General features: G+C 40.3%; 2 protein-coding genes and 1 non-coding gene across 5 annotated transcripts in view; 1 reads left to right on the forward strand and 2 right to left on the reverse strand.

Moving 5' to 3' along the window:
* LOC128687008 (fidgetin-like protein 1) overlaps positions 1-13,070 on the reverse strand; it is a 50,820-nt gene extending 37,750 nt beyond the window's left edge. For all 3 annotated transcript variants that reach the window (XM_070082243.1, XM_070082240.1, XM_070082242.1), the window contains exons 1-5: positions 12,904-13,070; positions 9,861-10,003; positions 3,260-3,555; positions 1,978-2,023; positions 306-647 (exon numbers count right to left, since the gene is read on the reverse strand). In XM_070082243.1, the coding sequence (XP_069938344.1) occupies positions 306-647; positions 1,978-2,023; positions 3,260-3,555; positions 9,861-10,003; positions 12,904-13,037 (961 nt within the window). In that variant the 5' untranslated portion in view covers positions 13,038-13,070. The remainder of the gene's footprint in view (positions 1-305; positions 648-1,977; positions 2,024-3,259; positions 3,556-9,860; positions 10,004-12,903) is intronic.
* On the reverse strand, positions 12,644-12,716 carry TRNAK-UUU (transfer RNA lysine (anticodon UUU)). The gene has a single exon. It is a non-coding gene; the product is annotated as a tRNA-Lys (tRNA).
* Positions 13,071-14,166: 1,096 nt separating the features above from the next.
* Positions 14,167-20,673, forward strand: LOC128686709 (uncharacterized). The gene is made up of 6 exons (XM_053773739.2): positions 14,167-14,270; positions 15,904-16,131; positions 16,958-17,420; positions 17,568-17,889; positions 19,299-19,493; positions 19,967-20,673. Exons 1-6 carry the CDS (start codon positions 14,222-14,224, stop codon positions 20,315-20,317), a joined length of 1,608 nt encoding a protein of 535 aa, XP_053629714.1. The 5' UTR covers positions 14,167-14,221; the 3' UTR covers positions 20,318-20,673.
* The last annotated feature ends 2,668 nt before the right edge of the window (positions 20,674-23,341 follow it).

The raw sequence follows: 23,341 nt of genomic DNA on the forward strand, positions 1-23,341 counted from the left end.
GCACAGCCTTATTTAAGGTATACTAACACCCCCTGGGTTGCAACCCACAACAGTTAAATAACACCCATGTATCTCTTTACTGCTAGGTGAACAAGGGCAACAGATGTAATGAAACATGTCCATCCTTGCTGGAAACTGAACCACACACCTTCACTATGCGAGTTCAGAGTGTTACCAACTGAAGCACGGGACACCACACATTGGTAATGAATATAACATAGTTATGACACAACATGAAACTTTTTTGTATAATACGTAGAAACAAAGCAAAAATTAATCAGAGTACTGTATAATTATCTATATACCTTTTCCTCTGCCCCTCCAGCTCCTGACTGAGTGTCCATGGTGTACCTCATGAGAAATGTTTCCCATGGAGTCATCCTTCAAGTCTCGTCTAAAACCTTTCCCTCTTCCAGAATAATTGGACGCTCCTTCATAAGTTCCGTTGAAGGAATCATGTAACATTTTACCAGACATGTTCCTTCCAATTCCCACAGATCCTTCATTCATATCATATCCTCTTTCACTGGGACCTGCCATTTTCAGTCTATCCCAAGGATAGGAGCCTCCCTTGTCATGCATTCTTTGTCCTCCACTTGAAAGAATGGAGCTGGTGTTAGCCTTTAACTCTGCACTTCTGAATGAACCTAAAATGACAGAAAAATATTCATATGTTAAAAGTAAATGAAAGCAACTAAGAAATAAATAAAAAACACTTAAAACAAACAAATTAATGAGTTACTAATCCATAATAACATGAGTAAAAAGAAGTAACATCTGATACCTAATATTGTATAGTGATTCATATATACTGCACAATAATGTGATTCTATTCAATGATTCTGAATAAAAATGATCACTCAGGAGGCACTTTTAGATCACTGTATTTTTATCTTTACCAGTTACAGCAATTAGAGCTCAAATATGTTATCCAAATACTGTACCACAAGAAGAGGAGGCAGCTGGAGGCAGCGGAGATGTCCTGTCTAGGGGCAATGTGTGGTGTAAATATTATGCAGAGAATTCAGAGTTTGGAAATTAGGAGGTGTGGAGTTACTTAAAGTATTACTCAGAGGGCTGAAGAGGGATTGTTGAGATGGTTTGGTCATTTAAAAATAATGGATCAAAGTAGAATGACTTGGAGAGCGTATAAATCTGAAGGGGAAGGAAGGCAGGATAAGGGTCATCCTTGAAAAGGTTGGAGGGAGGGGGTAAAGGAGGTTTTGCAGGTGAGGGGCTTGAACTTCCAGCAAAGCATGTGTGAGTGTGTTAGATAGGAGTGAATGGAGAGAAATGGTTTTTGGGACCTGACAAGCTGTTGGAGTGTGAGCAGGGTAATATTTAGTGAAGGGATTCAGGGAAACCGGTTATTTTTATATAGCCGGACTTGAGTACTGAAAATGGGAAGTACAATGCCTGCACTTTAAAGGAGGGGTTTGGGATACTGGCAGTTTGGAAGGATATGTTGTGTATCTTTATACGTATATGCTTCTAAACTGTTGTGTCCTGGGCACCTCTGCAAAAACATTGATTATGTGTGAGTGAGGTGAAAGTGTTGAATGATGATGAAAGTATTTTCTTTTTGGGGATTTTTCTTTCTTTTTGGGTCACCCTGCCTTGGTGGGAGATGGCTGGCTTGAGAGAAAAAAAAATATAATGAATACTGCAATCACCAGAGAGGGAGGATCAAGCCTCCACTACTCCTGCTCTGATTGATTTGCAAGGGTTTGGTGCATCATGAAATACTTGTACAACAAAATATCTGTTTAACTTATGAAATCATCTCTACAAACCAGAGCTTTTCCTTCCACACACCTACACAATCTCCACTGTATAAGAACTATCTCCAAAATATTAACTAAACTTCAAAATTCAAACCAGGTGCAAAAAATGTGACAGGCCAGGTTATGTGAATGAAAATTCAACAAACTTAATGGGTATTAAATGTAACTTTTCAAATAAAAGTGCAATACTCACCATTCATGTTAAATAATGAGAGATTGTCAGGTGCCTCAAGTCTTTTCTGTGGATAAAATTATTTTGAATTTTCTGTTTAGATGTATAGCAGTGTATTCAGTAACTAAACACTGTACTGTACGGTACAGAAAAGCAAATTGAAAAAAAGAAAACAAAAATTTACCTGTACATTATACTGTACTCTAATATTAATAGATGAAAACATTTTTAACCCATAAACAGTCCAAGCAGATCTACGTTCACATGTGTAGTGCTACAAAAGTAGATCTACGTTTTTTTGCATATTTTCAAACATAACAAAAAAAAAAAGTAGATCAAAGTTTTTTTTACACATTTTCAAATGTAAAAAAACAAGAAGAACTACTTTTTTTACATACTTTCAAATGTTGAAAAAACGTATATATACGTTTGGACTGTTTACGGGTTAAATTAATAATATTTATGGGCTTTTATTGTATACAGTGGACCCCCGCTTAACGATCACCTCCCAATGCGACCAATTATGTAAGTGTATTTATGTAAGTGCATTTGTACGTGTATGTTTGGGGGTCTGAAATGGACTAATCTACTTCACAATATTCCTCATGGGAACAAATTCGGTCAGTACTGGCACCTGAACATACTTCTGGAATGAAAAAATATCGTTAACCGGGGGTCCACTGTTTATGAACATGTGATAAAAATAAAAATTATGTAAATAAAGACAAAAGCTCCCCACCAGGGGTCTGGGAAAATCCCAGAAAGCCCACATTTTAAAAATTATAGTACAAGTGTCGTAGAACTGGTTAAGTTCTGTTTACTCAATGTAACTTTGGAACATTAAAGAAGCTCTAAAAACTGGAACAGCCCAAAATTTTAAAAAGGAAACTTCAGACAATGCTTCAGTCTATCCTGGATCATTATGAAGACACTTGAACATCATCTGTGCCATGGCTGTTCTCTAGGATTCATTACCTATGAGACATTGTACAAGACAAAAAAAAATATTCAGCCATTTTTCTGTCTGGTCAACAAGTTAATTTCACTCTAAACATGTATCCAATACCATATTAACTTCAGTCTATACAAATATCCCATACCATATTAACGTCAGTCTATACAAATATCGTACAAGCATGTCACACATTATTAGACAAATATGGGAAGAGGTAGGTGTGATAGGACCTACTTAGCATAGGCCAGTAAGCCTACTGCAGTGTTCCTCTTGTCTTATGACCTTAAGGTTTGGCATCACAGTACAACTGGCTCATAATGAAGTTAGCAAAATTCATCTACTTCTTACCTGGTCTTTCTCAATTGCCATAGTAAACTTGTCGAAGTCTTCACGCACCAAGTTAAAAGGCACTTTCATGTTCTTGTGTTGTGCTACGTCCAGACTCTTTAATGCTGTCATCTCTGTGCTTACAGATCCATCACTGTTCAATTGTACATGTGGTGGCTTTCTTTCCTCATACTTATTAAGCAGGTCTGACAGTTTTTTTGATTCTTCCATTAGGGTACTGGACATAGAAGGCAGGGGTTTCAAGTACTTATCAATGATATCCTTAGATTGTAAGCTACATTTCCAGTTTTTGCTCTCTGATAAAACAAAATTAAAAAAAAAAAATTATTTTAAACAATTCAACCAAAGAAAGGAAAAGTACAATTGGATACATTTAACAAGTCTTTTTGTACACTATATAAAAATCATGTTACAAGTGAATTTAAGATACTGTTTTTTTATTTTTTTTTTCAACAAGTTGGCCGTCTCCCACCGAGGCAGGGTAACTCAAAAAGAAAGAAAATCCCCCTAAAAGAAAACACTTTCACCTCATTCATACATAATCACTGTCTTTGCAGAGGCTCCCAGATACAACAGTTTAGAAGCATATATAAAGATATGTACATAACATATCCCTCCAAACTGCCAATATCCCAAACCCCTCCTTTAAAGTGCAGTTATTGTACTTTCCATTTCCAGGTAATATTTAGTGAATCCCTTCACTAAATATTACCCTGCTCACACTCCAACAGCTTGTCAGGGCCCAAAAACCATTCGTCTCCATTCACTCCTATCTAACATGCTCACGCATGCTTGCTGGAAGTCCAAGCCCCTCGCCCAGAAAACCTCCTTTACCCCCTCCAAACTTTTCGAGGACGACTCCTACCCTGCTTTCCTTCCCCTACAGATTTATAGGCTCTCCATGTCATTCTACTTTGAACCATTCTCTCTAAATGACCAAACCACCTCAACAACCCCTCTTCAGCCCTCTGACTAATACTTTTATTAACTCCACACCTTCTCCCAATTTCCACACTCCGAACTCTCTGCATAACATTTACACCACCCTTAGACAAGACATCTCCACTGCCTCCTCACTGCAGCATTTATAACCCAAGCTTCACTGCCATATAAGAGTGTTGGTACCATTATACTTTTATACATTCCCTTCTTTGCCTCCAAAGATAATGTTTTTTGTCTTCACATATACCTCAATGCACCACTCACCTTTTATCCTTCATCAATTGTATGGTTTACCTCATCCTTCATAAACCCATCCACTGACACATCAACTCCCAAATATCTGAAAACATTCACTTCTTTCCTACTCCCTCTCTCCAATGTGATATCCAATTTTTCTTTATCTAAATCGTTTGATACCCTCATCACCTTACTCTTATCTATGTTCACTTGCAACTTTTTACCTTTACACACCCTCCTGTATTTATTCATATTTATTTTTTATTTTAATCAGTGGAAGCATAAACCTACAGGGGTACCCTATCACCTGGAGAATGATAGGCACTGTATTTAAGGTTCAATCCAAGGAAGGGGAAGATAAGTCCTGCTCCTTAGATCAATAGCCCATCACCTGAATCAAGGCACCTTGAGGGGTGTTTGTTCATAATTTCTGGTACCATATTCCAATTAGATACCTTATCAACCCTTACCAGCTTCTGTACAGTATTTGATCTCCATACAGTTAACCTAAATACAAAGACAACTAAGTATGTAATTTTTTTTATTATTATTATTATTAACACACTTGCCGATTCCCACCAAGACAGGGTGGCCCAAAAAAGAAAAACTTTCACCATCGTTCACTCCATCACTGTCTTGCCAGAAGGGTGTTTACACTACAGTTTTTAAACTGCAACATTAACACCCCTCCTTCAGAGTGCAGGCACTGTACTTCCCATCTCCAGGACTCAAGTCCGGCCTGCCGGTTTCCCTGAACCCCTTCATAAATGTTACTTTGCTCACACTCCAACAGCACGTCAAGTATTAAAAACCGTTTGTCTCCATTCACTCCTATCAAACACGCTCACGCATGCACGCTGGAAGTCCAAGCCCCTCGCACACAAAACCTCCTTTACCCCCTCCCTCCAACCTTTCCTAGGCCGACGCCTACCCTGCCTTCCTTCCACTACAGACCGATACACTCTTGAAGTCATTCTGTTTCGCTCCATTCTCTCTATATGTCCAAACCACCTCAACAACCCTTCCTCAGCCCTCTGGACAACAGTTTTGGCAATCCCGCACATCCTCCTAACTTCCAAACTGCGAATTCTCTGCATTATATTCACACCACACATTGCCCTCAGACATGACATCTCCACTGCCTCCAGCCTTCTCCTCGCTGCAACATTCATCACCCATGCTTCACACCCATACAGGAGCGTTGGTTAAACTATACTCTCATACATTCCCCTCTTTGCTTCCAAGGACAAAGTTCTTTGTCTTCACAGACTCCTAAGTGCACCGCTCACCCTTTTCCCCTCATCAATTCTATAATTCACCTCACCTTTCATAGACCCATCCACTGACACGTCCACTCCCAAATAGTATCTGAATACATTCATCTCCTCCATACTCTCTCCCTCCAATCTGATATCCAATCTTTCATCACCTAATCTTTTTGTTATCCTCATAACCTTACTCTTTCCTGTATTCACTTTCAATTTTCTTCTTTTACATACCCTACTAAATTCATCCACCAACCTCTGCAACTTCTCTTCAGAATCACCCAAGAGCACAGTGTCATCAGCAAAGAGCAACTGTGACAACTCCCACTTTATGTGTGATTCTTTATCTTTTAACTCCACATCTCTTGCCAAGACCCTCGCATTTACTTCTCTTACAACCCCATCTATAAATATATTGAACCATCATGGTGACATCACACATCCTTGTCTAAGGCCTGGGCATGGACCAGGCCGCGGGGGCGTTGATCCCCGGAATAACCTCCAGGTAACCTCCAGGTAAGGCTTACTTTTACTGGGAAATAATCTCCCTCTTTCCTACATACTCTAACTTGAGCCTCACCATCCTCGTAAAAACTCTTCACTGCTTTCAGTAACCTACCTCCTATACCATACATCTGCAACATCTGCCACATTGCCCCTCTATCCACCCTGTCATACACCTTTTCCAAATCCATAAATGCCACAAAAACCTCTTTAGCCTTATCTAAATACTGTTCACTTATATGTTTCACTGTAAACACCTGGTCCACACACCCCCTACCTTTCCTAAAGCCTCCTTGTTCATCTGCTATCCTATTCTCTGTCTTACTCTTAATTCTTTCAATAATGACTCTACCATACACTTTACCAGGTATACTCAACAGACTTATCCCCCTATAATTTTTGCACTCTCTTTTTTCCCCTTTGCCCTTATACAACGGAATTATGCATGCTCTCTGCCAATCCCTAGGTACCTTACCCTCTTCCATACATTTATTAAATAATAGCACAAACCACTCCAAAACTATATCCCCACCTGCTTTTAACATTTCTGTCTTTATCCCATCAATCCCAGCTGCCTTACCCCCTTTCATTTTACCTACTGCCTCACGAACTTCCCCCACACTCACAATTGACTCTTCCTCACTCCTACAAGATGTTATTCCTCCTTGCCCTATACACGAAATCACAGCTTCCCTATCTTCATCAACATTCAACAATTCCTCAAAATATTCCCTCCATCTTCCCAATACCTCTAACTCTCCATTTAATAACTCTCCTCTCCTATTTTTAACTGACAAATCCATTTGTTCTCTAGGCTTCCTTAACTTGTTAATCTCACTCCAAAACTTTTTCTTATTTTCAACAAAATTTGTTGATAACATCTCACCCACTCTCTCATTTGCTCTCTTTTTCCATTGCTTCACCACTCTCTTAACCTCTCTCTTCTTCTCCATATACTCTTCCCTCCTTGCATCACTTCTACTTTGTAAAAAAAACTTCTCATATTCTAATATTCAAGAGAATAAATAACTGTTCATACAGTTTACCATTTTATTTCTTTTGTACTGTTGTGCGTACCCATTTTTTTTCTTCTACACTGCACACTGTATAGACTTTCTGAAGTAATCTTCAGTTTTCATTCATTTTTTAGGACAATCAACAGTAATCAGCACATACGTCATCTACTTAAGAGATGTATGTCACATAATCATGCGGTCGAACATTCTGTTCTACCCAATGCTGTAATGGCCAGTACATGCAAATTCCACTGAGCAAATTTAATTACATCTGCTTTAGACTGCATACTCCACTTTTTAAATGCAATGAATAAACAGGCATCCTTGTCATACAGCACAGTTCATTGGAGCAGCAAATTAATCCTACCTATTCCACCGATACCTTGCAACTGCTTTGGGGTGGTGATAATTAGTGCTACTAGCAACCTCTTTTCTTGCATGGTAATCAATGAAACAAGTAAAATTATGTGGCAAATGTATCCAATGTTCTTTTGAGTCTAAGATTTAAAGGCAAGTAAACTGTCTGGGAAGAAACACAAATCTGCTTCTAAAATAAAAAAAACTACTGTAAGGGACATCTGTGTGTGAAATGTGATACGTGTTTTATTAAGATTAATTAAATGATTGAAAGCTTAAATTTGGGATTAAAACAGTTAATATAAATAAGTGATGTGATGTAAACTTACTCAGTGGAATAAATATCAATATAGAGAATGATAAAAATTATTGCATAAATGAGGATAATGGAAGCAGATATCTAAGAAAAGCAAAATAATGAAGGTAACAAAAGGGAAAGAGAAACAATAAAATAACTAGGTTATGTCATGACTGAAATGTTCAGACACATTTCTATGGCCAGATAAAATATACATATTGGCTACTTTACTGATTTAAATTCATGGGAGCAAGAAGATCAATGACCTGATCAGTCAGGGTGTTGATGCAGGCAACTTGCATCATCTCTGACAATTACTCTTGACTATTCAGAAACAATTTGGAGGAAATTTATAAAGCTTTATTAAGTGCCATCTTGAAAACAATGATGTTTACCTGGAGAGGGTTTCGGGGGTCAACGCCCCTGCAGCTCGGTCTGAGACCAGGCCTCATGACGGATCAGGATCTGATCAGCCAGGCTGTTACTGCTGGCTGCACACAACCTGACGTATGAACCACAGCCTGGTTGTCTGGCACTGACTTTAGGTGCCTGTCCAGTGCCTTCTTGAAGACAGCCAGGGGTCTATTGGTAATTTTCCCTATGTATGCTGGGAGGCAGCTGAATAGTCTTGGGCCCCGGACACTTACTGTGTTCTCTCAATGTATTCGTAGTGCCCCTGCTTTTCATGTGCAACTTTGGTGCCAATCCCTCCAGGACCTTCCAAGTGTAATTTAGGTGCCTTATCGTACTTATGTGTGCCGTGAAAGTTCTTTGTGTGCTCTCCAGGTCTGCAATGTCTCCAGCCTTGAATAGGGCTGTTAGTGTACAGCAGTATTCCAGCCTAAAGAGAACAAGCAATTTGAAGAGGACCATCATGGGTTTAGCATCCCTAGTTTTAAAGGTTCTCATTATCCATCCTATCATTTTCCTAGCAGATGAGGAAGATACATTGTTGTGGTCTTTGAAGGCAAGATCCACTGACACTATCACTCCCACGTCCTTCACATTTTTTCGCTCTATTGTATGGTTAGAATTTGTTGTATACCCTGATGATAATTCCATTTACTTATATCTGTTGATCATATACAACAGGAGAGCCTTGAACCCATTATTTTCGTAATGCTTTGACTCACTGTAATTACTGAATCCCAGCTTTTCAGTGAAACTATGTTGTACAGTTCCTTCAACAGGGTCAAAGTCGAAGATTTATTTCCACATGACACGTTGTACAGATATAGGTAACATTTGGTTGTGCATGCTGAAAGCCCATGCTTATGCACAGCATTTCAGGTGCCTTGATGCTTGGTAAGAATTCTTAACTCCATGAACTTGAGCTATCTTCTTCTTTGGATCAAACCATATTGCCTCCCATTCCCCAGGTGCTGTATGATCCTTAAGGTTTTAGCACTTTCCCATAAGCACAACACTATAATAATAATATATTATAGATTCCACCATGGCTCCTGCACACACATGGTATACTTACCTGGAGTTTACCTGGAGAGAGTTCCGGGGGTCAACGCCCCCGCGGCCCAGTCTGTGACCAGGCCTCCTGGTGGATCAGAGCCTGATCAACCAGGCTGTTACTGCTGGCTGCACGCAAACCAATGTACGAGCCACAGCCCGGCTGGTCAGGTACCGACTTTAGGTGCTTGTCCAGTGCCAGCTTGAAGACTGCCAGGGGTCTGTTGGTAACCCCCCTTATGTATGCTGGGAGGCAGTTGAACAGTCTCGGGCCCCTGACACCTATTGTATGGTCTCTTAACGTGCTAGTGACACCCCTGCTTTTCATTGGGGGGATGTTACATCGTCTGCCAAGTCTTTTGCTTTCGTAGTGAGTGATTTTTGTGTGCAAGTTTGGTACTAGTCCCTCTAGGACTAGTACCGAAATGGATTATTCAAATATTTTTCTATGAAAATACAGTACACTAATATACTACACTATCTCATAAGTCTTATTTTAAACAATTTAATAAACTCACCATTTTTACTATTGCCGAGAAGAGTTAGGACAGAATCAGCATAGTTATTAAGTCCTCCTTTCTTCTCTGTGCTGTCCATCAGCTTTCCATAATCATGTAACAATGTCTGAGTCTTACTTGAAATTGTAGCATCATTAATATCACTGAAAAATTAGAAACCATAATCAACAGTTAGTAAGTTTATTTCGGTACAGGTACATGTACAATTATCATACATAGTAACATATGAAAAAATACCAGTGAAAATAGGAAATAAAACCTGAGCACTTTCATGTGCTCGTGTGTGTGTAAACGCACAAAAGCACTCAGGTTTTATTTTCTATTTTCACAGTGATATTTTTTCATATTTGCAATCACATGTTTTACTGTAATTTCTTCCGTAACAACATGTGTAAATTACCTAGGATAATCCAAAAAAAAAAGGCAGACAAAGTGACTTATTTCCATATTACTCATGAAATTATACCTTATGCTTTACCTGGAAGTGGAACTGAAATTTTATATTTAATAAAATTTTTATCAAAACTTATTAACAATTTCTATATTTTTAAGCCTTACATGATTCAGTAAATATTTTTTATGTTGTTTTGTTGCCTGTAACATCATGTACAATAAATATATAACGTGAAGGATATGTTCTTTTAATTAGGTAAAAATTTTACCGAGTGCCAGGCAAAATTCTGAGATAAAATGAACCAAGTCTATACTTCCTTGAGGATGACCAGATTACTAAAGATAAGATTTTATTCATATTATTAAGCCCATTAACCCTGGAAGGTTAATAACTCAGAATTAACCAAGCTATGTGGCTTATTTATGCTGGGATCCTGATAGGTCCTCCTTTAGGATGCGATAAGGTAAATTTAGGTAAGAGACATGTATGCTATTACATGGCGCTTTGATTGGCGGCATTTTGTCCAGGCAGTGGGTATCATCAAGTAACTTGAAAAAGTCCACTGCATTTGCAAAACTTTGTAGAAAAATACCCACGGATTCCCTGGAATGCAGGCGAGAGATATACACGATAATATACACATGGAAAATCCTAGAGGGATTAGTACCAAGCTTGCACACAAAAATCACTCCCCATGAAAGTGAAAGACTTGGCAGGAGATGTAGCATTTCCCCAATGAAAAGCAGGGGCACCACAACTGTTCAAATGCCTCCCAGCATACATAAGGGGATTACCAATAAACCCCTGGCTGTCTTCAAGAAGGCACTGCATGGGCACCTAAAGTCAATACCTGACCAACCGATCTGTGGTTTATACGTCAGTTTGCGTGCAGCCAGACCGGGACGTGGGGGCATTGATCCCCGAAACCCTCTCCAGGTAAACTCCACGTAAATATAACAGGCATACATTAGTGATAAAATAAATAAGTTTAATACAGATATCTATTATATTTATGGTAATATAATCTAGAATAATTTAATCTTGAGCTACTTAGCTGTTGGTTTTCCACAACAGCCCAGTAACTCCTATGTACCTATTTACTGCTAGGTGAAAAATTACAGTACTTTTCTCCAGATTTTATTCAGATTATTAACCCTGAGGATTAGTAACCCAGGATAATACAATAAAGTTACTTGGCAGTTCTTTGATGTTCTTCCCCAGAATGTGACCCACAGCAGTTGGTTACCTATCTAGTGACAGATTAACATGGGGAACAATTGCAAAGAAACATGCCTAAAATTTCCACTTGTGCTGGGACTGAACCCACATCATTCAGATGTGAGCTGAAGATGTTACCACTTGAGCCACACCTTGTCTACTGAACCACAAGCCACCTATTGAGCCACATGCCACCTACTGAGCCCACATGCCACCTACTGAGCCACATGCCACCTACTGAGCCACATGCCACCTACTGAGCCACATGCCACCTACTGAGCCACAAGCCACCTGAGCCACAAGCCACCTATTGAGCCACAAGCCATCTATTGAGCCACAAGCCACCTACTGAGCCACAAGCCACCTGAGCCACAAGCCACCTGAGCCTCAAGCCACCTATTGAGCCACAAGCCACCTACTGAGCCACAAGCCACCTACTGAGCCACAAGCCACCTATTGAGCAACAAGCCACCTACTGACCCACAAGCCACCTACTGACCCACAAGCCACCTACTGAGCCACAAGCCACCTACTGAGCCACAAGCCACCTATTGAGCGACAAGCCACCTACTGAGCCACAAGCCACCTACTGAGCCACAAGCCACCTATTGAGCCACAAGCCACCTATTGAGCCACAAGCCACCTATTAAGCCACAAGCCACCTATTGAGCCACAAGCCACCTACTGAGCCACAAGCCACCTACTGACCCACAAGCCACCTACTGACCCACAAGCCACCTACTGAGCCACAAGCCACCTACTGACCCACAAGCCACCTACTGACCCACAAGCCACCTACTGAGCCACAAGCCACCTACTGAGCCACAAGCCACCTATTCACTTCTAGGTGAACAGAGATAATAGGAGAGACTTCCCAGACCTCTTGCCCCACCCAGGATTGAACTCGGATCATTTAGGTTGTAAGCACATGGAAATTCTCAACATTATTACACTTTCTGGGAAGCTCTAAACCCACAAGAGCCATATAGATCCTGGGAAATAGGATACAAACAGGTTTAATTTGAATCTCTGGCATTCAGGACCTTCCATGGTTTTCAAGGAATTATCCCTTGAAAGGTGACCAGAAGCAGCAGGTGTTATGGATACTTAGCCCATACCTTAAGCTCATCCCAGGATTGAACCCGGGTTCTGAGGTTGTGAATAAAACTCACGCCCGAACAGGGACTCGAACCCTGGACCCTTAGGTTAAAAGCCTAATGCTCTACCGACTGAGCTATCCGGGCTACATTTATCCCGGCATACTCTGGTCTTATATAATGGATGTATGCAGCACCAGACTCCATTAAACAACTTATCAACTGCTCAAAATATTCTCTAAATAAAAATTTAAATTGGAAAGTTTAAATTCACAAAACTTTCAAGAAATCCAAGTTATGTTTATCAGTTATAAAGAGGAATAAGATACCTTACCTTAAGTTACTCTTGAGGAAGCATAACTGGGCAAGGTTGAACCTCATAGTATCTGCTCTCTCTGATATACTGCCATTTTCACTCTCAAAGTTCCTCTTTTGCCAGAGATAAAGGAAAGTATTAGTGACGTCCATTTTGAAGTGGCGCCCCTGAGTCCGGCTTTTTTGCTGTCATGTATTATGTAAGATTAAATGAATACCTTACTTCCAAATGCTGGGATATATATATATATATATATATATTTTTTTTTGCAGAATTGGATAGGAAAATATTTAATAGTAAATGTGTCAAGTCACTGATTAGGCAGTTTGTATTTTTTTTTTTTTTTAGGCTTCATATTTTGAAACCATTGCACTGTTTTGATATACTAAATTATGTAAGATTTAACTCAAGTAAGTTTTTATATGAGTTTCACAAAGCTGAAACTTTTACAATAGTCTCAAAGACACAAGTATTATATATTCATTTATATTTCGCACAGAGCTAAAAAAAAAAACAATTTGTATTAATTAACCAAGGATACGGTTATATTATAGTGCATTATGTAACTTTATCTTAACCAAATAAAGGCAATGAAGCTTATATTTTTCCAAAAAGATGGCAATGTATTCTACGTTATTGCTTACATTGTTGTCTAAGATATCATTGAATAAAAACAAAATTTATAGGATTAAAATGAACTTCACTATTTTGGGGGTTAACCTTAGTAATTTGTACGCATATTGTTATACAAGACAATTATAATCATCCAAATATTTCATAAATTGTTCCTGAATAAATTTGTCATAGTCATCGTGTGAGAGGGAGTCAATATAGACCAGTGGAAATAAGTCATATAATTGCGTGTTGGGATATTACTACATTAAATCATTACAATCTATCACAACTATATGACTATAATAATCATCTATTTAATGGACATAAAATTTTAAACAATAGTCTCTCAAAAAAAAAAAAATACGCTAAGGAATTAACTTCACATAAACTGTGTTTAAAACCATTAATTTGCAACATCTTCACATAATCACATGCCTCATTATTCATTTTATTATTTAATAAACATATATTGGCCCACAATGAAAATAATTCATTTTATCTGGCTCATTTGGGTTATCTTATGTAACTTAACACATATGTTACAATGTATGATAAATTATGTAACTGTATTTATATGTACCTGTACCTGAATAAACTTACTAATGAGCTCCAAGGATTAAATATATGAGGTTACAATTAAATTTAGGCATGTGTTGAGCAGCGCCAGATATATTTACCAACAGCTGATGATGACACATCAACACAAACATGGCATAGAGAAATGAACATTACCACCACCACAGTCCCTTATTTTGAGGAGACAGAAGCTGGTATGTACAGAGTATATCTGTCCCTTCGAGGGAAGCTTCCTTGATGGGGGTGGGTCACCCCAATGGAAATAAGTCACTCTGTCTGACTTTTTTGGGTTATCCTAGGTTCTCTACACATATGCTGCTATGTATGATAATTCTATGTAACTGTATTGTGTATACCTGAATAAACTTACTTACTTACTTACTTACTTACACACAGGTTTATTTAGGTATGGACCCACATAAGTACAATTATCATATATAGTGACGTGTAGAATACCTAGGATAACCCTAAATGTCAAAGTGACTTACTTCCATCATACTATGTTCATATCTTGGGCTTTACCTGGAGAGGGTTTCGGGGGGTCAACGCCCCCGCGGCCTGGTCTGAGATCAGGCATCGTGGTTGATCAGGGTCTGATCAACCAGGCTGTTACTGCTGATGGCACGTAAACCGACGTATGAACCATAGCCCCGCTGATCAGGTACGTACTTGTATACCTGTAGCTAAATAAACTTACTAAAGTGTATTTAGGTACACAAGTACAGTTGCACAAGTTTAGGCAAGTACAATTATCATACATAGTGACGTGTGTTAATTACTTAGGATACCCCCCCCCTCCCCTAGAAAAAACGGTCAAAAGAAGTAATTTATTTCCATTGGTGTGATGGTTCTTGATCCGGGCATGTGAACCCGTCCTTCCCATGGATTGACCCTGATTGCCCTCTCATAATTTTCACGTCTCCGTAATTTCTGTGTCCTCGAGAGTCGAGGCCATTGTATGTTATGTACCCATCCCTTAAGGAAGGTTCCTTGACGCTGGTGAGGGGCTCTTGATCTAGGGAATTGGATCTGTGCTCCAGTTCCCCGAGTTAAGCCTGAATGCCTTCCACCCCCCCCCCCACAGGCGCTGTATAATCCTACGGGTTTAGCGCTTCCCCTTGATTTTAATAATAATAATGTTATGTACCCAAAGCCTAAACAAATGTCTACGTGTGACCCGTACGGGACTCAAACTTAATTGTCTCTCCTTTCTACTGAGCTGTAAGACCCCTACAGGTTTAGCTCTTCCCACCTTTTGCAATAAAACTTGTGCATTCTAAAGGTTTAATGGGAATTCAGTTATTTTTAATTTAATTTAATTAAGGGGGAAGTCGTAAGCTCATAGACCAGGCCTCAAGGTGGATCAGGCCCTGATCCACCGAGGCCTGGTTTCAGATCGGGCCGTGGGGGCGTTGACCCCCGAAACCCTCTCCAGGTATACTCCAGGTAGGGGTCATAGAGCACTTTGGGGAATAGGAAGCTTACAGGTTCAATCCTACCCTTCAGGAGCCCAGCACTTCTAGCGCATTTTCGCGAGAATAATATCTGCAATTACGTTACGTAAATAACACGAAACGTCCTCATAAATTCCCCCCCCCCCCAACTGCGAGTTATTTGTGTATTGTTCCAGGCACGGTATTGTGACTTTATTCTTTCTTTGCAATTACAGGGCAAAACAGCGATGGTACCATTAATGGTTATGTCAAGTATGACTTTGCTTTCAGAATTCGCTTCAAATATTTTGGTGATAAAAATACGTGAGTGTTTTACATATAATGTAACTGATATTATAATATACGTAATAGAGATGTAATCTGGTGACACTAGGAGAAGATAGATGGAAGCTGCTGGTAGTGGTAGCAGTACTGGGAACACTGATGGCCGTAGTACTGTTGGTAGGATGCGTGTGGATTTATGTGGTATTCTGCAAGTGTGGCCCCCGACATCGAAGACCAAACTGGCACGAAGACTTGGAGGAGCTAGGCTGCTTGCCGGACCCACACAGGCACTATCATGCAAAACAACGCCGTGGTATCAACGCTAATGAAAATTCAGGTGAGTTATGACTGTCCTTACTTGACAGCAACAGTCCAGGAATAATTATCGTTCTTCAGTCCAGGAAAAATTACCGTCCTTTCATGCGAGTGTGAAGCAGAAGCTGGTTAAATGATTTGTACGCTGGCACTATTACTAATTTTTGCTTCCCAGTTCATTAACACGTAAGGTGACAGGTACATGTTACAGGTAAATGTATTCACTAGTTTGGCTTTCCATCCTGTTTAATAGTTCATATTCCTAAGACCCGGCCAGGAAGGTATGATCCCGGACGCATTAAGATATGTATTACTAAGCCAACAGAACGTCGAGGCTGAGTCTCTCATCCATTTCCGTGCCTTTGTAGTGTGGGACTTATGCCCACGTATATTTATATATACATTTTATAAATATTTAACATTTGATGATTTTTTACCATTATTATTTATGTTATCACTAGCTTATTCAGTTGTCAGAAATTTGAGGCCGATGTCAAAAATTCTTTGACTGCAACTCACAAGATCATAAAGTATATAATAAAGCTGTTTGCTAAAAATATATATATATATATTTAACAAGGGGAGCGAGTATCTTGATGTTGGTAAAGCGCTCTTGATTGATCATTACCCAGATGTCATTGGTTTAGTGTTGCTGTGAGGATAATGTAAGTAGGCTTTTGTATATAAGGGTTAAGAATTCTTTGTTAAGTAACGTTTCTGAAGTTATACTTGCTTGACATTGGTTTCTTAAGGAATTACTAACAAATTAAAAAACAAATGTTAGCCCTTTTTATGGGTCATACAGTTGTTAGTTGCTCCCTGTGAGGTGAAATTTTTTTCTCCTTCAGGTGTTTCCAGGAGTTTAGGATTGCATGCGTCGTACCTCGGCGAGCAGCTGCCTACCTTGCCAACACCTCGGAGCTGGACACCAAGCCCTCCTCATAACCCTCATCACATGCACACTACTGCACAGATAAACAAGCAGGAGGCCACGTGCTGTGAGGAGCTTGGCAATGCGGTGGACAAGAGCTGCGAGACCCAGGGAGGAACTGAGCCCCTCTACGGTAGCAGGGCTCGAACCTCTCCCTACAACCCTCGCTACAACACCCCCACCAGCGACAAGTGGTCTCATACGCACAGCCTTGGGACAAATTCAAGTTACACAACACAGGGATTGCATAATCAACATGAGGATAGGAGACGGGAGTGTGAGGCCCGGTTCACTGGATCTGGTGCTCGAGCTTTCCAAACGAGACATTTCCAGAAGCGAAGAACCTCTGTTAAAGAATACAAACACATCACCAATAAAAGGTATCCTCAAAATCTGGATAAGCATCAGCACGAGCCCATAGAAAACCCGGCAAGAATGTTACAGGGAGATGTTGAATATCCTGATACCTGTTATACTAACCACAGTGATTCATACCACCTTGCGTCCAGTAATTTACACTTTCACAGACGTGGCTGCGAGCATGTGGATCCTCCACGAGCTCGATCTTCAGACAACTTGGCTTCCGACCTCCCCGAGAACTCGAGGCTGGACACGTTGTTGGAAGGGAGCGAGGAGCATGAGCGGTGCCAGATCACCGCGCACCGGTCGCCAACGACGAGTAATGAAAAGAAAGAACCCCTTAATTATTCCCACCCGCTCGTGTCCACGGTCATGAGAGAACGTCACCCAAGGTTTGTCAGTGACGCTCAGCAGACGCAGTACACCCTCCCTCGTGCCGTGTCCTGTGTGTCACCCAGACCTCAGCCACAGCGGATGAAACACTATCAGGTACACTGCTTGGGTGATACTAATGTCATTATATACAGTAGTAACAAGTATATTAATAAGACACAATACGCGGTTTATGGCATTGTACTGAAAAGACGTTTTGACCACCAGGGTCTTTATCAATTCTCATCTATTATGGAACACAGCAACAACTGGAAGTTGAGGACTCATGAGTCAGGGGGGAGTTAGGAAATCATTCAGTCATAGAGTTGTCAGGAAGTGGAAAAGTCGGGAGAGTGATGTAGTGGAGGCAGGATCCACACATTGCTTTAAGAAGAATTGTTGATAGTGGTCAAAACTTCCACCATTAACACAAAATAATTGATAGACACCGGTGGACATAATCTTCTCAGTAAAATACCGTAAACCGCATTGTTTCTTAACATAATGCTTGGTTAACTCCCGCTTTTTTTTTAACCCTTCAAGCAACGGATATTTTGATGCAGGTAAAGTCCTCTTGATTCATAGAATGGGAGTCATATTTAATTACTTCCCATTCCATTGGTGCTGTAAACCCCTTTGCTGTATAGCCCTTGTGGCTTAGCGCTTCTTTTTTTTTTTGATTATAATAATAATAATGTAAACCCCTTTAGTTTTTTCCATGCATAAAAATAATAAATAAGGCAGAAAATGCATTTATCACAGTTTTCCACTATAAACGGTATTTTAAGTCTACAGAAAGGTATATAGTTTTAGAATGTGTGCGTAGTTATAATCAGTTGTGATTATCTATTTGTTTACCTGGAGAGAGTTCCGGGGGTCAACGCCCCCGCGGCCCGGTCTGAGACCAGGCCTCCTGGTGGATCAGAGCCTGATCAACCAGGCTGTTGATGCTGGCTGCACAAGAGCAAAACAATGTATGTTCGTAGTCTCCCCTCAGCATTAAATTTGCCATTTTTTATTTTATTTCCAGTATCCTTTGAGAATCGCTTTTTTCCCCTTGCTAAATAATTTAAATCTTTTGTTCTCCCTGTTAATTATGCTAAGTACCTTTTTATGATCTGGAATGTGTTCATCATATCTCGTGTTTCATGATTTTGCATGTTTATCGTGACTCGTGTAACTTTAATGTGCTGACTCTTCGTAACCTTTTTTCTTTGACATCTGAATGCCATTTGATAGCAAGTCTTTGGATTTTCTCTTATCCACTTTTGGATTGAGGCGGCCACACTACTGCGCGCGCGTGCGTGCGTGTGTGTGTGTGTATTCACCTAATTGCAGTTGCAAGGGTCGAGACTCAGCTCCTGGCCCCGCCTCTTCACTGGTTGCTACTGGGTCCTCTCTCCCCCTGCTCCATGAGCTGTATCATACCTCGTCTTGAAACTATGTATGGTTCCTGCCTCCACTACATCACTTGCGTGTGTGTGTGTTTGTGTAAATAATGTTCTGACAGTTGTGTTGCCTTGCAGGCTAGCAGTCACTTGGGCATGTGGGTGCCCCAGCGAGAGCAAAGATACCCTTCAAAAGACTTACTCTTTCACCAGCACCACGACCTCTCTTGCGTACACAACTCTCAACGGGACCGTGATCAAGAAGTAAGGAGACGTATGGCCTTAAAATATGGCTTTTGTCAAGCTTGTGGAGTCCATTCATCTCCAAGACAGGTAAAAATTTCAAGACTGTCAAATGTTGTAGGTTTTCTCATATATTAACTTTTAATTAGTCATTTTACAAAGATTCAAGTAGCAGTAGTAAAAACTAGAAGAATTGTCGTATTAAAGTGTCTAGAACAATTCACAAAAAAAAAAAATGGGAAAGGCACTGTCACTAATGGGTGCGAACTGAGTGGCTGGATTCTCAGTGGATGGTTGGTAATAAGTCTCCAAAATTTAGTGCTTCCCAGAAATATAACAACAATTCAAGAATTTCTCTATGTAAACAACCAGTAAAGTTCGTTGTTGCTTGTGAAGGACTCATTAAAGAATTGTAGCTACCTTCCTCTTCCTTAGATCAAACCTGATTCTCTCCCAGTTCACAGCCGCTGTATGATTTCTACAAATTTAGTGCTTCCCACGAATGTAACAACAATTCAAGAATTTCTTTGTGTACACAACGAGGTCATTGTTTCTCCCTACAGCGGATGAAGAGGCAAGCAGGAGACGCTGAGGCTCAGCACAAGAGCCAGTACACACAGACACTGGAAGACGACCTTAACTCTTGCAGTACCGACGTTGAAGAGATGAACCACAGCCTCGCACCTTCGATGTCGTGGGATAACCTGACACCAGAGCTGTCAGCCGTTCTCACAGACACACTGCCAGGTACAAGCACTGTGGAGGATGCCAGTGCTGACCGTGCCCCCACCGCCGGAGCCTGCTGTGTACCCACCCACGACATGCCTCAGGAGTTAGGACACTCAGACGCCTCGAGTTCAGCACATGATGTAATACATAAATATGAAAGACGTTATAGCAATAGTGATTATTAACTGAAAGACTGGTAAGAATTTAATCGGTAATTAACGAACTTTCACTCAATAACATCTTGGAGCTATGCCTACAACCCTTTTTACGGTAAAGAGGACAAAAATTATTCCCTTGCACTGAATGGCTAACATTATTATAACATCAAAATATCGCATTAATCTTTCTGTTCTTGATGGTGAGGTAAATTTTTAATGGTTGTTATTTGTCAAAGGCAATTGTTGATAGACACGACCCGGTATGGATTGTACTCACTTACGTGTCGTTGCAGGGGGTCGAATCACACACGCACACACCCTGTGTGTGTTGGATGATGAATGAAAAAAAAATAAAACAATTATTTTTGTGTATATAAGAATAATATCTCTATTTCTATAAGTACATGTACAAGGTATACAGACCATAACTGACATCAATGACATACTACTATACAGAAAGCCCCTTGTTATACAGAACATTGCTGTTATTAATTATTAATAAGGGAGAGGGATGATGACGGTGAAGAACTCTTGATCCAAGAAATTGGAGCTATCCTTCTCTTTCCCCTCAAGAAAGGTTCCTTGATGCTGGTGAGGGGCTCTTGATCAAGGGAATTGGATCTGTTCTCCAGTTCCCTGAATTAAACCTGAATACCTTCCACATCCCCCCCTCAGGCGCTGTATAATCTTACAGGTTTAGCGCTTCCCCCTTGATTATAATAATATCCTTCCCTTCCTAGGATAAAATCTGCTTACTCTTGCTTCCCCATCAGCCCCATTCCCCATGCTGTATGATCCTTGCTGGTTTAGTGTATCGCCAACAATATATACAATAATAGGGACGAGGTGAAGGCTGGCTGGGGAAAGTTGAACTCGGACGGAGGATCGAGCCTCCACCACTCCTTGCGCTGAGTGACCTATCTGGCTTAGCGCTTTATACAAATATAGCAGCAAAATGTTAATGATTTACTAATGAGGTGCTAATTAACTGTTTTTAAGGTCATTGATGGGGAACTTTAATGCCGGTGAGGAAGGGGGCTCTTGATCCAAGAAACTGAACCTATCCTCCCTTTTCAAGGATCGAACCTAGGTGCAGGTTGCCACTAGTGAAAGCAACATGAACGCTGGGTGTAGGTTGCCACTAGTGAAGGCAATATGAAGGCTGGTTGCAGGTTGCCACTAGTGAAGGCAGCATGAACGCTGGGCCCAGGTTGCCACTAGTGAAGGCAACACGAACGCTGCGCGCAGGTTGCTACTAATGGAGGCACCATGAACGCTGCGTGCAGGTTACCCCCAGTGAAGGCAACATGAACGCTGGTTGCAGGTTGTCGCTGGGACTATCAGCTAATGACACAATAAATCATAGCTGCGTCGTATATCACGAAACAAGATTAGCTGTATAACACATTGAGGGAATTAACACCGTAGGATTTGATAGGAACGCAAAATGAGAAAAAAAAAAATATCGACCAAAGTGTTGTCGCACTAACAAATCGGAAGCCACAATTGTTATTTAATGTAAGATACACTTTAAAATTATTTCCTTTCATCCATGTTTCGTTATATATCAGCTGAGTTTTATTTGGCTTTGTGAGCGCCCACAATATCTAAAACAAATCAACAATTTTATATTCTATAAACAAATCCGTTTTGAAAGGTCACACAATGGAAGAACAATTATGAATTCTAGGCAATGTTTTTTTTTTGTTTGCATACCTGTGAATGTAGTATTTCTATACACGATGCAGCCTTTAATTCATTTTGACTCTAAAATGCCATTTTTTTTTTTTTAATTCTGTATATTAATATACATGTTTAAGTGTGCTGTATGATCCTTTTTGGGTTTAGCACTTAGTTTAGAGAATAATAATGATGATAACAACAGGTGTAAGTAATCATATATCAGAGACGGAAAAGTTCACGAGACTGTAACACAGGACCGAATAACAGAAATTCGAAATTTGTAATAACGGAAAGCGTACGATTTTATCTTCAGAATCCCCACAAGGAAGGTTCCTTGATGTTGGTGAGGGGCTCTTGATTTAGGGAATTGGATTTGTGCTCCAGTTCCCCGAATTAAGCCTGAATGCCTTCCACATCCCCCCCCCCCAGGCGCTGTATAATCCTCTGGGTTTAACGCTTCCCCCTTGATTATAATAATAATAATATCTTCAGAATAAAGACCAGTTCAGTTAATTATGGTTCTTGACAACGACTGATTTACTCCACAAACTCTGATGATGATACCTTACGCACCCCCCCCTCAGCCCTTTCTAGCTCAGTCTCTTGCTGCCCTTTACCCTTTCACCATCCACTGCTCCGCTGTTATCCGTAACCTATTACTCATCCACCTCCCTTTTGCCACCTGATGCCCTCGCTTCCTTCCTGCCCTGCAGCGCTGTATAGCCCTTGTGGCTTAGCGCTTCTTTTTGATTATTATAATAATAATAATAGTTAATTATGGTGTTATGTCTGTGTCTGTACCTTCCTGGTTTTACCTACCTAGCTGTAAGTTGATTCAGGTATAGGAATACATGAATACAGTTGCATAAATTATCATACATAGCAGCATATGCAGAACAACCACTGTGAAAAAATAGTGAAATTCCAAGTGCTTTCGTGATTTCTCACATTATCAAGGATAATGAGAAATCACGAAAGCGCTTGGAATTTCATTATTTTTTCACAGTGGTTGTTCTGTATATTATGCTATCAACTGTTTACTGTGATCTTACTACATAGCAGTATATGTGTAGATTACCTAGGGTAACCCCAAAAAGTCAGTGACTTATTTTCACGGGGGTTGAACCATGACTCCGAAGTGTGCTGCGTAGGCGTATCTCTGCATCTCTCCTGATTTAGCCTCCTTGGCACCCGAAAGATGTTAAATTTGCGATGTACCTCGCCAGAGAGCTTGGTGCCCGTCCCAATATAATAGCAACACCTGTGTCGAACAATGCCCTAACCTTGACCAACAGTAACAACAGGTGGCAGCTATGCATACCCTGAACTGGCAAAGCAGTTAAGTCAAGTGTGCGGAGTCAGGCGTGG

The sequence above is a fragment of the Cherax quadricarinatus genome, chromosome 7 (genome assembly GCF_038502225.1).
Source record: "Cherax quadricarinatus isolate ZL_2023a chromosome 7, ASM3850222v1, whole genome shotgun sequence".
Taxonomy (NCBI): Eukaryota; Metazoa; Arthropoda; class Malacostraca; order Decapoda; family Parastacidae; genus Cherax; species Cherax quadricarinatus.